Here is a 14590-nt window from a genome sequence, read left to right as displayed (position 1 = left end):
GTCCGGCACATGTTCTGACTTGATCTCGATTGCTTTAGCAAAGCTCCTTGCCTACAGGTACTGCAGATCTTTTAAGTGACTGAGCTACAGCCCCTTCAATGATATTTAGCACCCTTGAACCTGACTTAAATCATTCCCCATCAAATCCTGCTAGAGAAATTGAAGAGAAGACCAGTAAGCAACTCAGAAACTGGCTTTCCCTTCATGGGAACTGGTTTGGAGAGTTTATTTTTTTTTTTACTATTTAAACAAAACAAGCCTACATACCACTAGTGTTCGGACTGGCACAATCACTCACTGTGCTAGAGGAGTGGATGGATGAATCCTGAGCATTGTGGAGTTAATCTTCCTTGGTTCTGTATGCTTCCCCTATGGAAGTGCAGCCTGGATGGATGATAAGGAAGTGATAATTTTGGAGCTGCTTTGCAGATCTTTGGAAAAGACAGTACTGATTGCAGAACAGTTGGCAGAGAAGGTGTAATTTTCAAGCTAAACTTGGAGCTAGAATACATACATGGAACATGGGTGTGGGGTTGTAAATACAAGTACTGCTGATAGAATTCTTGACAAAATAATTCAGAACCTTTCATGGCTCTGTTGGCACAAGAATGAGAGAATGTGATTTAGTTGTGCATACACTTAGACTGGAAATTGGACACCTCTGAATATCTCAGAGGAGCAATTCTGCCATAACCTGTCTGTATACAGAGTGAAAAGGGGTAGGTGGTGTGAAAAACAAGGCTTGAGCAAGTAGTAGAAACAACTACACAGTTTACCAGGAAGACAGCATCAGTCTGTTTCATTCCTTGGGCTGTTTCACTGCTTTAAATTCTTGTTTAATGTTACCCTTGAGCTGGCAATAAAGGTAAGAGCCTGTTGCAGGGTGTATTAGGAGTGCCTGCACTGTAAGGGCTGCTAAATTTGTTATCTTTGCACCTGCCATTGCCTGAGGAGTGCTGAGACTGAAAACTACACCTTCTGCATGTGCTTTCTGCTGAAGTTATATGAACAAGAACCCTGGTTCTTTTATTCTGTCTGCCATTAAAATTAAATTATCAAATTGTAAGCTGCCTCCTGGGAGAGGCAATGAGAAACATACCTAAAAATGCCTCTTCTGGCACGTTCTAGAAAACAATTTTTCTAGTATACTGTGTATACTACTTGCTTACTTTTTTTTGCCCTTTCTGGTTGACCCTCTTAGATCAGATGCTGCTACCTGTTAAAGGGAAGAAATTATATTTATTCAATACATGCAGTAGTTTGGTAACAGTATAACCTCTTTTTAGTGTCCTTTCATTCCTGTGCAAGAGTTGTGATGCCAAAAGGTCGTTCAGCACAGGCAGGGGAGGGATGCTACAGCAGGAATTTGACTCGGGACTTACTCTGCCACCATGTTTGTCTTATAGGTGACCTCCAGTACTGCTTTTGGGACATAACCCTGGCCCTGCTGTCCAGCCAGAGGTGCTCAGGTTCCTGAGAGCTGCTCTGAGGTTGGATGGAGAAAGAGAGGCTTGGGGTCCCTGGCAGTGGTTGGGGAGGCAGGAGCGACACAAGAGGAGGAAATGAAAGGGGGAGGCGAGCGCCTGGAGGATCCAGCTGGTGCCACACTGCAGGGTAATGGCCCAGCCCAGAGCCCGTGAGTAGCTGCCCTGGCTCAGTGGTTGTGGGAGAGGGTGAAGGCTTGCTTTCCTGCTGGGCTTGGAGCATGTCCCACATTTCTGTGGTGATGCTGAGAAATGATGATGAGTCAGTCCTGAGCAGGGTGCATTGCATAAGGGGATGCCATGCTTGGTGTCATGGGAGGAAGTGAAACAAGGGAGAGGAAAGTAAATCTAAGCATGTTTTGCTCTGGTATCGTGTGATTCCCATCCTGCTGGCGCACTCCTCACCTGCAAATCTCTCTTCCCTAAACACCCTTTGTTTGGGGACATTCTCAAGCCATCACTAAGTCCCTGCCTGTGTGCCCTGTTTTTTGGGGAGCCCCACCATCCTGTGTTATTTCCCCAGTCTCCCAGGGCTGGGAACATCCCTGCAGGGAATCACAGCGTCATCTGGAGCAGGGGGGATGTGAAAGAGGAAGTGTCTGAACTCACTGGCCTTGGCCTCATGCGTCCCTATAGCTGTGGTGAAGAGCAGCGAGTGGGCTGGGCGAGTTATCTGGGGGGCAGCTGTCCTGACATCGGCTCTGCCCCTGCAGCCCACTGCTGCGGTTAGAAAACTCCCAGTTTTGGGGTAGATGCATCTGTGGCTGGAGCTCTAGCAGGGCTCAAAGCATGAGAGCAAATATGTTAATGTGACACTTGGGCTGCAGGTCAACATCTGGTGGGAATTGTTCCTGTGTCTTCAGTCCCAGCCAAGATCCTTGGCTTCAGTTCCTCTCTTGAGAACAGGAGCTGTTCAAGCAGTAATTGTGGTTGCACTGTTCAACAGCTCCTCAGCTTTTCCTTGCTGGCCAAAATCATCTTAAAATCATGCAAAATAAATAAATAAAAGTTCTGCAATTCCAGAGAGTCATAGTCTCTTTTAACCACTTTCCATGCGCAGGTCAGCAGCAGGAGCACAGATTGAGTGAAGTGGATCTCTTCCCAGAGGCTGCGTGTGCTCCCTCCCACAGTCCTGAGCAATTCCATGCTGGAGAGCCTTGACCTCAACAGGAACAAGCTCAGGAGCATCACCAGCACTTCTAAGCTTTGCAACCTCAGGAAGCTGATACTGTCCAAGAAGAGTTTGAGCTTTCCCAATGGAAGAGTCTGGTCTGTTTGGACAGGCTTGAGCTGAATCAGAACCAAATCTGGATCATCCCAGAGCGGGTTTTCTCCCATCTCCTCAGGCGTAAATACCTGTGGCTGAACAAGAACTGTCTCTGTGCCCTCCCCAGGGACCTGGCAGCTTGTTGAGGCAGCCTTCAGTAGTTCAACGTCTCCAACAACCTGTTCCAGACCTTACCACAGCCAATCCTGCAGCTGACACACTTAGAGGGATTCCATGTGCAGAATAATGCCCTTTGCCATCTCCCCAAGGAGCTCTTCCAGGGTCAATCCCTGAAAATGTTTAAGGCCAGTGGGAACCCTCTCTGGGACCTGCCCAGTGAAGTGTGTGCTGGTGGCATTCAGCAGATCTGGAATTACTTCAACCAACTTCAGCATGGTTTGGGGCAGGAGGACAAGAGGGTCCCATTTTCCTGGGAGCCTCGCTGGCAGGGAAGTCCACCATCTGCAGAAGCCTGAAGCAAGGGCAGTCCAAACTGGTGCCCAAGGAAGAGCGAACAGTTGGGATAGAGATCAGTGAGTTCCAAATGAAGGACTTCACATTTCTCTTCTGGGACTTTACTGGCCAGCTGGAATACTACAACGTGTTCATCACCTCACAGGCTCTCATCATCCTCGTCATCCATCTTCACATGTAAATACTGAGCTGGTTTGGATTCCAGGTAGAGCAGGGAAACTAAAAAGGGAAACTGCACTGCACAAATCCACACCATTTCCATTGGACCTTGAGGCCTGGTCTTCTCACCGTTGGCATAGCTGGCTCTTCCTCTCTCCTTTTTGCAGATCAACCTTTTAATCCACCAGCTCTGTCATCACCTTGCCAAAAGCCTCTGTTTGGAGGGGCTGAGTAAGCATGGACTCCTTATATGACAACTGAACCCCACCTAAAAGGACTTGCTTTCTGAAAGGAGCAAATCTCTCTCATCCCTCCTATAATCTGTGATGTTCCCTGAACATGGAGGGAGCATCAGGCTTGGGTTTGGTGCTACAGAGGGATGCTCTCATGCACAGCAGGGAGACTCTAACTCTGCTACACCCCATAGCTTAAGGATGGGGAACTGAAGCATGAACTTGGATATATCCCACATCAGCTTCTGAGATCTGAGCTCTTGTCCATCAAGCTCCTGGGACAGCATAGAGTGTGTGGTCAGGCCTGTACTGGTGGAAGTTGGCTGGAGACCCAGAGGGTGAGATGTGAATTTAGGATTTTCTTTTTCTCCCTACCCAGGCACCAAACTAATGACAAAACTTTTAAGGAGCTTGTTGGTTTCTGGATCAGCAACCTGTCCATGCAAGTCCCAGACTTCCTGTGGGAACCCATGTGGACAGCTGCCAGGAGCAGGAGGCAGCAGAGAAGACACATGATATCATGGCCAGGATCACAGCCGTGCTGGCAGAGAGGAAAAACAACTTCACTCGCTTCATCAACAACCTGGAGGGCAGTGAGGAGCCCAAGTTTTTTGTGGACCAGCAGGAGAGGCTGAAAGAGATGGAGAGCTCCATGTTAACCATAGGGCTGAGATTATCCTGGGTTCTGGCTGGCTGAGGTCACCCTGCTATCTCTGGCAGCCCAGTGTGCTACTGGCTAAGGTGACCTGGTGCATCAGGCCACTACTGCAGCCCCTCCCCAGGCTCTGGTGGATGTGGTGACCCTTGGCTGTGACCTGCAGGGACCTTGTCCCTGGTAGGTGATGGACATCTCCTCCTGTGGCTTGTGACAAGTGCCTGAGGAGGAGTGTGAGGGGTCATTTACCATCACCAGGTGATTTTCAGGAACTGCCACAGAACAGAGGTGTGAAGGAAGTGCCCTCTGAAGCTGAGCCAGTGGAGTGTCCCACCCTGGGGACCTCATGGGCATTAGGTCCTTCCTTTACCTCACAGGTTAAACACTCCTGGATGTGCTTTTGTCAGGTATGTGCTCCCTCTTTTCCAGATCTTAAGCTTAGTTGCTGTAAACTGCATGGATCACTGTGACATCAGAAAGCTCGAGGCCCCTATTTTGAAGCACATGAAGAACAAGGAGCTCATCCCTGAGGTTGTCCAAGTGCTGCTGCCCATCCACAGGCAGGTGGAAGCTGCCATCGTGGCTGTTGCACAGAGCCAGGCGATGGCAGGCCATGGTGGGTGCTCTGTCACCCCTGCCACGCCTTGCTGAGAGGAGCTTCTGTCCCGTGCCTGGGACAGGCTCTCTCCAGTGCTTTCCTGAATTTGGGACGGGCTCTCCAACACTTGCTGCACCTTCTGGCCTCGTTTGTGTGGCAGTGGGGTCACTGCTGAAGACCTTGCAGTGTTAATGCTGAGCACACCTGAGTAGGCCATGTTGTCTGCTTTCCTGCTTTCAAATGATGCTTTTCTTTCTCCCCTTTTCCTTGTATAAGCAATTAAAAACATCTTGCAGGAAGGAGCTCCACAGCTTTAATGGAACTATGTGGTTTTCAAATCTACATCCTGCTGACTTTATTTAATGGCCCCTTACCCTTCCCTAGGTCCTTTTTCCATGTGTCCTGTGACTTAGCAGGACTAGCAGGCAGCTCCAGCCTCCTGCTTATATACCTAAAGCAAATACAAGCACCATCAGTTCCCAGTGACATCTCTGGCCCCTCTGGCCACTGTAGGATTAGTGAACAAAAAGCAAATGCTTTTCTTTTGTGGAGATAAGCCAGATTTTGTTGCCTGTCTCTCTGCACTGCTGAATGACAGTCTGAGGTTTAACTGGCAATCTGAGGTTTTCTGGCTGGAAACAAACCTGCTTCCTCAAACAATAAAAAAAAACAAACCCAATATTAGCCTTGTTTTTCAGAAAGTCCTGGCAGGCTTTTGCCACTGCAGAGGCAAGGCAAGACTGTGGGAGCTTCAGGGCAGCAGTTAGATAGCTGAGGAGAGGCAGAACATTTTTGGTCACAGTCACCAAGCATCACTCTGATGCCAGCTACTTCCCCAGGGATTGCATAGGTAACATGGAATGCTGCTGGTGTTTGTTGGCTCTCTGAAGTATCAGCCTTGGAATTCTGTGTCTGATAGATGCATGCTGAGCTCCTGCATCTCCCTCTAGGCATGATGGATCTCCAGTACCTACTCAGCAAACTCTCCCAGCGCGAGCACCTGGCCAGCCTGGGCAGAGAGCTCCTCCAGGACATCAGGCTTATCATGTGGTATGAGGAAATCAAGCACTTGGAAAGTACCATCATTCTCCAGCCTACATTTTTAATAATGATGTTCAAGGTGAGTGTGGGGACCAGGACCATCTCCGTAGAGCCCAAGTCCTGCAGCTTTGCTGGGTTCCTCTCACTGCCACCTCATCTCTCCTTCTCTTCCCATGCAGCTCCTGGTGCAGCACCACCTCATCCAGCAGCTCGGGAGCATCTCCATGGAGACCCTGATGGGAGAACACGCCACCATCAGAGACAGAGCCAGCTGGTGTGGGCCTTCAAGTCAACAGCAATGCTGTGCCTTGGTGAAGCACAGGCTCTGTTCAGAAGGGATGTGGGATGTCTTTGAGGAAATCATGGGACACAGGCCTCACAGAGGGAGAGGGAAGCTCTTCAGCCTCCTGGAGCACTTTGAGCTCTGCCTGGAGGTGAAGCACTCAAGCACTCAATCCACAGGCCAGGGAATTTGTGCCTGGGAAGCCGTGGGAGACCACACGGAGCCAAGGCGAGTCCTGGTACTTGTTCCCAACCTATCTGAACCAGACAGAATAAGTGTCTGAGGTGTGGGGAGGAGATCACCCTGAGGACCTCCACATCTGTGCCTACTTCTCACCCTAAATACCTGAGGACTTATTCCAGAGGTAAGCATTGGTTTCCAGCCATCAGTGAGGTTGTGGGATTGAGTTTGCTCGGTGCAGTGCCAGGATGACTCTCAGCAAGCCCTTGGCTGCTGAGATTGGATCTGCTGAGGAGGAGTCAGGGTACCAGGGTGGCTTCTCAGCTGTGCCACACACATGTGGGGCCCTGGGTGAACCCCTTGCAATGTTCACTGCCTGGATGTGAGCAAAGGCCACGCTCCTTCTGGTTCACCTTTCATCTGGGGGGCTGTTTGGCTAATCTGTGCCCATCCAGGCAGGCAGAGGTCTCAGAGTCTCACCCAAGAATGTTCTAGTTTCTATGGGTGTTGGAACTGTACCAGTTTTTGAAACTTCTCCTGGTTTTCTGGACTTGTGTCTTGAGTTTTATCTGATGGTGGTGTGGTTAAACCCCAACCAGCAACCAAACACTACAGAGTCACTCACTCACTCTCCCCAAAGAATCTCAGCTGGAGGGGGGAGAGAATCAGAAAAGTGAGAAAACTCATGGGTTGAGATAAAGAGTTTAATAGTTGAAATAAATTATTATAATAACAGTAATAGCAACAATAATATTGTAATGAAAAGTAAATCAGCAAAGAGAGAAATAAAACCCAAGAACAGGTGCTGCAAATACAATTGCTCAGCACTAACCAACTCATGCCCAGCCTGTTCCCAAGCAATGGTCCTCCAGCCAGCTCTCCCCCAGGTTTATACACTGAGCATGATGCCACTGGGTATGGGATAACCCTTTGGTCATTTGGGGTCAGCTGTCCTGGCTGTCCCCTCCCAGCTTCTTGTGCAGTCCCCTCGCTGGCAGGGCAGCCTGAGAACCTGAAAAATCCTTGACTTGATGTAAGCCCTGCTCAGCAGCAAGTAAAAGATCAGTGTGTTATCCACATCATTCTCATCCTAAATCCAAAGCACAGCTACTAGGAAGAAAATTAACTCCATCCCAGACAAAACCAAGACAAGATGGCCAACTCTGGAAGGATCTCTTGGTTTAAGAGGTTGCTTCTGCTGCTTGAGCTCTCAGTAGGGGAAGGTCCTCGTTTGGTGTCTGTTCTTACTGAAACTCAGTTCATATTTTCAAGTCCATCTGGTGCCATGCTTTCTCCCAGCATTAGAGATAAGCTAGGAGAAAAGTGGTGAAAGCCATGGGCAATCTCCTTGCAGGTTCCTGGTGAAAGCTTGCTCCTTCTATTGCACACACTGGGTGGCCAAGGTGACCTGCCTGCTGATATGCAATGGGAAACCCCTGCTTGATCAAAAGAATAACCAGAGGGCCTACAGCTACCTGGACCTCTGCTGCAGAAAGCCCTCAGAAAGGACAGGTAAGATCCCTGATGTGTATTTCATGACTCCCAACCCCATGTCTCTCCTTAGCTCTGCCCCTGCCACCTCCAGCCCTATGGAAGTGTCCCAAGAAGCCTCTGCAACATGTCCTAGTCTGGCCTGGATCCATTAGCATTCCACTTAAAGGTTTCCTCTTTCTCCATGCAATTCTGTTCAGGACTCCTCTAGAGGTATCACATGGAAGTGGAAAATCAAATTTTCATTCTTGTCATGGGGCAAATGAGTCGTCCTTCCCCAGAAGGCCCCAGCAGAGCACAGTCTAAGGCTGGGTCTTCAAGTGATAAGCAAGAGGGCCACCCAAGCTGGGGAGCTCTTTCAACATATCATTAAATTCCTTATGGAGGTTTGGTTAACTGGAGAAATGGAGCTGGTCTGACAGTTGACGCCATGGGCTGGAAATGTGTGGGTCACAACAGAATCTCCTGGGCTGCTGTGGCTGGGGGCTGTAAGAAAGCAAGACATTTTTCTTTTGCCTGGAAGGGTTCTAGTTTGCCTGGAAGTTCCTTGTGGCAGTTGTGCTCACCATTCAGAAGCTCACTGAAGAGTGGCCGGGTCTGCACGTGTGAGGATGCCCTGCCGAACATCCGTCTGTCCCGCAGAGTTCCTCTGGCCAGACATGGATGGCACAGGTGCCATGTATGTACACACTGTGCCCTGCAAGCAAGGCAGGACCCAGGTGGTCACTACTGCAATGCTGGTGCAGCTGGTCAGCTTCTAAAAGCCAGGTGAAATTAGTCATGAAACTCACCAGGTGCCCTTCCCCTGACCATAGCAGCTCCCATGTGTCCCATGTGGTGTTAGCACTTACTGGTGTGGGAAATTGGAGCATGGAGGGAAAGGTGAAGAAGCTGAAACTCTGGGGCTCAGGCACAAAATGTTCTCTCTGGACATGTGCCCATGTGTCCCTGTTTCATGAAGAGCTGAAGATGCTCAGCCGTCGCACCAACAGCTGCACCTCAGGTCAGGGTGGGAAGAGAAAGCCCTGGCATCATATTCCATGGGGAGTGCTGAGGGCAGCTCCTGCTCCTTCTTTCCTGGGCTTTTTCCTCCACAGGAGAAAGGAAGATGTCAAAACCTGTGGGATGTGTGGGCACTGCCCCAAAGGTGAGCCCAGTGTCCCGAATCTGTGCCGCAACTGTGCTGAGGGAAAAGAGGGCTGAGGGTTTCATGGAGCACAGGTGCTAAGGGTGTCCCATTCCCACAGCACCCAGGCCACAGGAAGAGCCCCCAGCACGTGACAAGCTACACAACTGCCACCTTTGGGCCCAGTAGCATCCAGGTCACAGGCAGGTAAGGACACTGCTCCCTCCTCTTGCCCAGGGACCACAGTGATGGTCAGGCTCCTGAAATGAGGGGGTGCAGTTGCTTGCAGCCTGGGGAGTGGACACCCCATCTTCAGGCAGCCCTCTGGTTTCCACACTCCTACCTGAGATACCACCCCCTCTGCAGCTCTGAGCTGGCACTCTGGGTGTTTCGTTTTGTAGTTGTTGCCTTATTTTTCCAGAACATCTCCAGCGAGTAACTCTGGGCCAGTGCTCAGCAAAGAATTACTTTTGTTTAGCCCAAGCCATGCTGTCCTCAGTACACTCTGCTGGCAAATCGTGTTTGCAGCCTTAATGCATGGAAATAAATGCATTGATAAATGCATCCCTTCATGCTGGGAAGTCACCTCATCTACTCAAATTTAAGAGGAAGAAGATGCTGATAAAGCTCTCTGATACCAGCCCACCCCTGCAAGCAGGGACTTTGCTGAGACAAGGCTGGGCATGGACCCCTGTGGTTTTGGGGGTAGAAGGGGGTGGTGAAGATTTCAGACTGAGAGCAGAGGCAGAGATCCAGGCAACAGCAGCAAGAGAACTACATTTCTATACATATATATTTTAACTTGGAAAAAATTTTAAAAAAATCTGTAAATTACCACTCTCCACAAAAACACATGCTAGAAGCTGACGGAGGGGAAAAGCCATGTGTGAGCTCCAGGACTGGTCAGTGAAGCTGTCCTTGGGTTGGGGGGTGCTGGTTTGCAGAGCCTGGGATGCCCAGGGGTCCTGCTGCCTGTGCCAGAGCCATGGGGAGCGGGGAGGTGGGGTCAGCCCAGCTGCATGTTGTACTGCTCAATCAGCTCCATGAGGTCAAAGGAGTTGGAGAGCTGCAGGCTGATGGTGTGGCTGTCCAGGGAGGAGGCTCCCTCCTGCAGCACCTGATCGTAGTAATACTCGCAGAACTTGGGCACCAGCTGCAGTGGTAAAACATCGGGGTTAGGGGCAGGTTAGGGCAGCTGCCTGATATGGCTGCAACAACATGCTTGGCCCTGTCCTCCTGGAGTGCAGGGAGGAGATGTCTGGGGCACCCTTTGTCTCCCTCAACCCCTGAGGGTCCCTGTCCTTGGGCAGCTGCCTTCCACACCATCCCACCCAGACCCCAAGTGTCCTCTGGCCCACCCTCATCCCGTGTTTTCCCTGGTTCCTAAGCGTTCCCTCCCTGGTCATGCTGCCCCCATCCACGCCTCCAAGGGTCCCCCTCCCCTGTCACTCAATTCCCTCACCTCTCTCAGCCCCCAGGCTACCCCCTCGTTGGGTATCCAGATGTCCATCTGCCCCACATCCTGAGGGCTCCCAAATCCCCATCACCATTGCACAGTGAGGGCGTCCTCTCTTGAGTACCCAAGAGACCTCCTTTGGCTCCTGAGCCCCCCCCTGCCCAGTCCCTGAGGAAACTCCATCACCTCTCCACACCTAGGCCTCCCCATCCCTGGGCAGCCAGAATCCCACTTGCCTCAGTCCCCAAGGGTCCCTCTTCAGGCACCCAGACCCTTCGTCTCCCACCCAACTCCACCTTGAGGATGCCCCTCCTCAGGCACCCAGGGTCCCAGCTCCCCTGGCCTCCATGAGTATCTCCCCTCCCCTGGGCAGAAGGGGGATAGTGGGTTTGGCTGCTGCACCTTGACCAGGATGAGCTTGGACTCCTTAGGCTTGGTCTTGGAGAAGGCCTGCCCAAAGCAGAGGTAGATGGTGAAATCAGGGGATCGCCGCCTTTGGCCATTGCGGAAGTCCCTCAGCTCTGTAAGGCAAAACAGGGCTCAGTTTTGGGGTGAGCCTGGTGGAACAGAGGGGCTGGGAGGGTTTGGATGCTTGTAACATCCTGGGGCTGGCTCCCATGAGCCCCAGACCAGGCTGGGCAGGAAACAACACACGGGGAACTACGTGACACGCCTACCTACCTGTGCAAAACTCATTGAAGTCAAAGATGGGCGTTTCCTGGTCCCGGTAGAGCAGGTTGGGTGGAGGCTCCTCAACCCCCTCGAGCTGCTGGGACAAGGCCCAGAACACCTTGCACTTCTCCCGGCGGGTGGCAAAGACCTTGTAGGCGCGTTGCTCCAGCTGCAGCCCCGCGACGCCCAGCAGCTCCTCGGTGATGCGCCGCTGCTTGCCATCGGCCACGCTGGCGGGGCTGGGGAAGTGCACCACGTGCCAGGGGCACGGGCTCTCCGGCAGACTGGGGGGCTGGTACGTCAGCAGGCAGCGGCTGCCCCCAACCACCTCCCGGTGGAACTCCTTCCCCCGGTAGTAGATGGTGACATCCAGGATGGAGACGATGCCATCTGCACCAGGAAGCGATCAGCAGCTGCATCCTCCAAACTGAAATGTTCCCCCTCCCCAGAGCACCCCCCCAAGCATATTTACTGTTAATAATTGTAATAATAATTTATAGCTATTACTAACTAATAGCCCTCACCTGTGTTATCCAGCAGCAGCCGTGGCTGTGGCACAGGACTGGGGGCAGGCACGAACAACGTCGCCTCCGCCGCGTACTGCATGGGGACCGCGCCCTCCATCAGGTGGCACGGCGCTGGCACGGCCCCTGCAGCGGGGGATGAGCAGCATCAGCATCACCATTCCAGACACAGCAGGCTGGGGGCTGCTTCGGCGTGGGGTGCTCAAGGCACCCCCCTGGCCTCTTCCCACCCCATCATGGCATTGCCAGGGCCAGAGCCTGCCCCATGGCACCCACCTGTCTCTTCTGGTGGCATGAGGCCCGTTGCTTGGTAGGTGTCCAAGGTGGGCTGCTCCACCGTGGGCACCCATTGTGGAAATGTCGTGGGAGGGAAGCAGCTGTTTTGGCTGGTGTTTGTGTAAGGCTGGAGCAGGGTGTCCTGGTGAGGCTGGAGCACAATGTCCTGGTGGGGAGTGTCCCCTGCAGGGAAGCCACCTGTGGGAAGGTGCTGGGATCACTCACCCAGGCAGTCACCAACTCTGCACCCTGTGAGCAGAGCTGGTCTCACCTGTGGGCACCCAGGGTGCGGTGAGTGGGCCAAGGACACGGGGAGAGATGTCACAGTGCCGCAGCAGGTCCTCCAGAGTCTTGAGCTGTGTGGGGTCGGTGCTTTCTAAGGGGGAGCACAGCGGGTAGGATGTCTCACAGCCACAAAGTCAGCCCCAGCTGAGCCTACTGGGCGTCCTCTCCCAAAGAAAGATTGTGGGACTAGTGCTTACCTGGCACAGCGATTGCTGAGGCCATGTCTTGGGGGTGGAGCTCCAGCTGGAAAGGGGAGGAAAATGGATCATATTACTGTGGTTGCCAGGCACCCAGCCTCTCCCAGCCTCTCCATTTTGGCCAGGTGCTGGGCTGCAGCTTGGGAACTATACTTGCGGAGTGGCAGCAGGGACCCACCCTGGCCTGCTGTGCCCACCCAGCTACCTGCAGCTGCTCTTGTGCTGCCTGCTGGTCCACCGCAGGGTTTGGGATGCTGGAATCTCCCTCCGTGCTGTGCTGAAGGGTGGCTGAAAGGAGAGCACCAGGAATGGGAGGTCTTGAGACTGCCCACCCCACCCAACACAGCCCCTCCATGGGGTGAGGCTCACCTGAGACAATGGAGAAGACCTTGTGGGGGTCATCACCACGCTTGGAATTGTCCTGTTCCAGCTTGAACAAGTGGGTGCTGCTCAGGGCACAACGGAAGTTGGTCTTCCACTTGGCCGGGTCCTCGGAGCCTTCCTCATAGCGCCCACTGACCTTTGCCCAGGCCTGGGGGTGCAGGGAGGTGGGCATGGGGTCCCTGGCTCCATGAGCATGGAGGTTTCCAGGGATGACTGGTCTTTCCCCACCTTCCCAGTTCCCACATCCCACCCACCTTGAAGACCTCAGCTTGCTGCTGGTCACCATCCTATCCCACACACCTTGAAGACCCTGAACCTGCTGCTGGCGACCCCCACCCCGCCCACCTTGAAGATCTCCACGTCGCTGCTACTGACACTCATCCCACCCACCTTGAAGACCTCCAGGTCACTGCTGGTGATGTCTTTCCTGGCGTTGTGTTTCCAGGGGACGCGGAAGATGGTGTGGGCAGAGTCGATCCAGCGCAGCCCCCGGTAGTTCCCGCTGCTGATGGCGCTCAGCAGCCACTGTCCGAACCGCAGCCTCTGCGCTTCCCTGCGGGCGCGGGACCGTCACCGGGGGACCGGGGCCACCCGGAGACGGGGACCCGAGGCGGGCCGGGGGTGCTGGCCGCCGCTTACCCCTCCTTCTCCGCCGCTGCCATGGTGCTGGGTGCGCAGAGCCTCCCTGCCGAGCGGAGCCGAGCCGAGCCGTGCCGCGCAGGGCGGTGACCTGGTCGCGGGGGGCGGCCACCTCCTGCCCGCTCCTTTATCCCCCCTCCCGTTTTCCTGGAAATCACGTGTCCCTTCCGAAAGTGAAAGTGCCGCCGCTCCCGCGCGGGGCGGTGTCGCCGCTCCCGGGAGCGCCCGCGGGATGCTCCGGCCCCTGGGCTGCGCACCGCCTCTCCGGACTATTGAATTTTAATAATTAAAATAAATAAACCGGACCTAAAGCGGAGCGTGGCACCCTCGGAGCGCAGGGGGCCGCCCGCACCAGCTCCAGCCGGGACTTCCCGGGGCTGGAAACCCCCGGGCCATGTTCAGAGGTTTGTTTTCATCCTTCTCCCGGCTGCCTTGGCTTGCAGGCTAAGGCCGTGCTGTCAAAAAAGACAAACCAATAAAGGCCGAAGTGCGAAGGGCAGCGGTCGGCACCGAGGCAAAGGCGAACCAGCCCATGCCCCCGACAGGAGGTGGGTCAAGGGCAGCCACAAGCACAGCCCGGCTCTCCCCGAGCCCTCTGAGCTCGGCGGGGAGCAGTGAAAACAACCCAGACTCCCTGAGAGGGTTTTCGAGCTCCTTACACAAGGACCGGGAAGGGGTGGAGGGGTCAGTAGGGCCGAAGCACGGAACTGCAGCCTTTTCCCAATGTGCTGCTTGTTTTTGAGGAAATGTCTTCTTTCCAGGAACTCCCTACTGCCTACTAGGCACTCTACATGGTTTTTCAGAACACTGCCTTTTGTTTCCCAGGAAACTTCCCACTTCCTTCCTAAAAAATCCCGTATTACTCTCCAGGAAACTTACCGGTCACTTTGCAGACTATTTCCTCCTTGCTTCCTGGGAAATGTCTTTGATGTTTTCTAGAGTCGTCCATTCCTGTCTACAATTTTCCCCTCTGCTTAGAAGATCTCCACTGCTTTCCTAGGAAATTTCCCCATGACTGTTACTCCCTGCTGAGAGGGAAGCTCATGTCAGTACAGACAATTTGATGGGTGAAGGGCTGGGTGTCAATGTCTTTGCAATGGCTCCCAACGTCTCTGCTGACTTTGGGCAGCGAGGCTCCTGGCACAGACTCCTGTGTCTCCTCTTTT

The 14590-nt window shown here is 53.3% G+C and overlaps 1 protein-coding gene and 1 pseudogene across 1 annotated transcript; one reads left to right on the top strand and one right to left on the bottom strand.

The window, feature by feature from the left end:
- Positions 1 to 21: 21 nt before the first annotated feature.
- On the top strand, positions 22 to 9240 carry LOC131572641 (uncharacterized; annotated as a pseudogene).
- On the bottom strand, positions 8436 to 13601 carry IRF7 (interferon regulatory factor 7). The gene is made up of 11 exons (XM_058825838.1): positions 13425 to 13601; positions 13176 to 13338; positions 12771 to 12933; positions 12607 to 12689; positions 12402 to 12447; positions 12191 to 12295; positions 11920 to 12117; positions 11644 to 11769; positions 11129 to 11509; positions 10850 to 10968; positions 8436 to 10144 (listed from the first exon to the last, which is right to left on the bottom strand). The coding sequence occupies exons 1-11, from the start codon at positions 13445 to 13447 to the stop codon at positions 9998 to 10000; spliced, it is 1554 nt and encodes a 517-aa protein (XP_058681821.1). The 5' UTR covers positions 13448 to 13601; the 3' UTR covers positions 8436 to 9997.
- Between the last annotated feature and the right edge of the window lie 989 nt (positions 13602 to 14590).

This window comes from Poecile atricapillus, chromosome 1 (genome assembly GCF_030490865.1).
Source record: "Poecile atricapillus isolate bPoeAtr1 chromosome 1, bPoeAtr1.hap1, whole genome shotgun sequence".
Classification (NCBI taxonomy): Eukaryota; Metazoa; Chordata; class Aves; order Passeriformes; family Paridae; genus Poecile; species Poecile atricapillus.
This window is presented reverse-complemented; position numbering and strand designations above follow the sequence as displayed.

Bases quoted from the DNA above. Each gene is read 5' to 3' on its own strand.
- IRF7 (XM_058825838.1), bottom strand. From the start codon at position 13,447: ATGGCAGCGGCGGAGAAGGAGGG. The intron at 12,690-12,770 runs GTGAGCCTCACC...CTCTCCTTTCAG, and splicing joins GGTCTTCTCCATTGTCTCAG to CCACCCTTCAGCACAGCACG. The intron at 10,145-10,849 runs GTGCAGCAGCCA...TTACCACTGCAG, and splicing joins CCAAGCTCATCCTGGTCAAG to CTGGTGCCCAAGTTCTGCGA.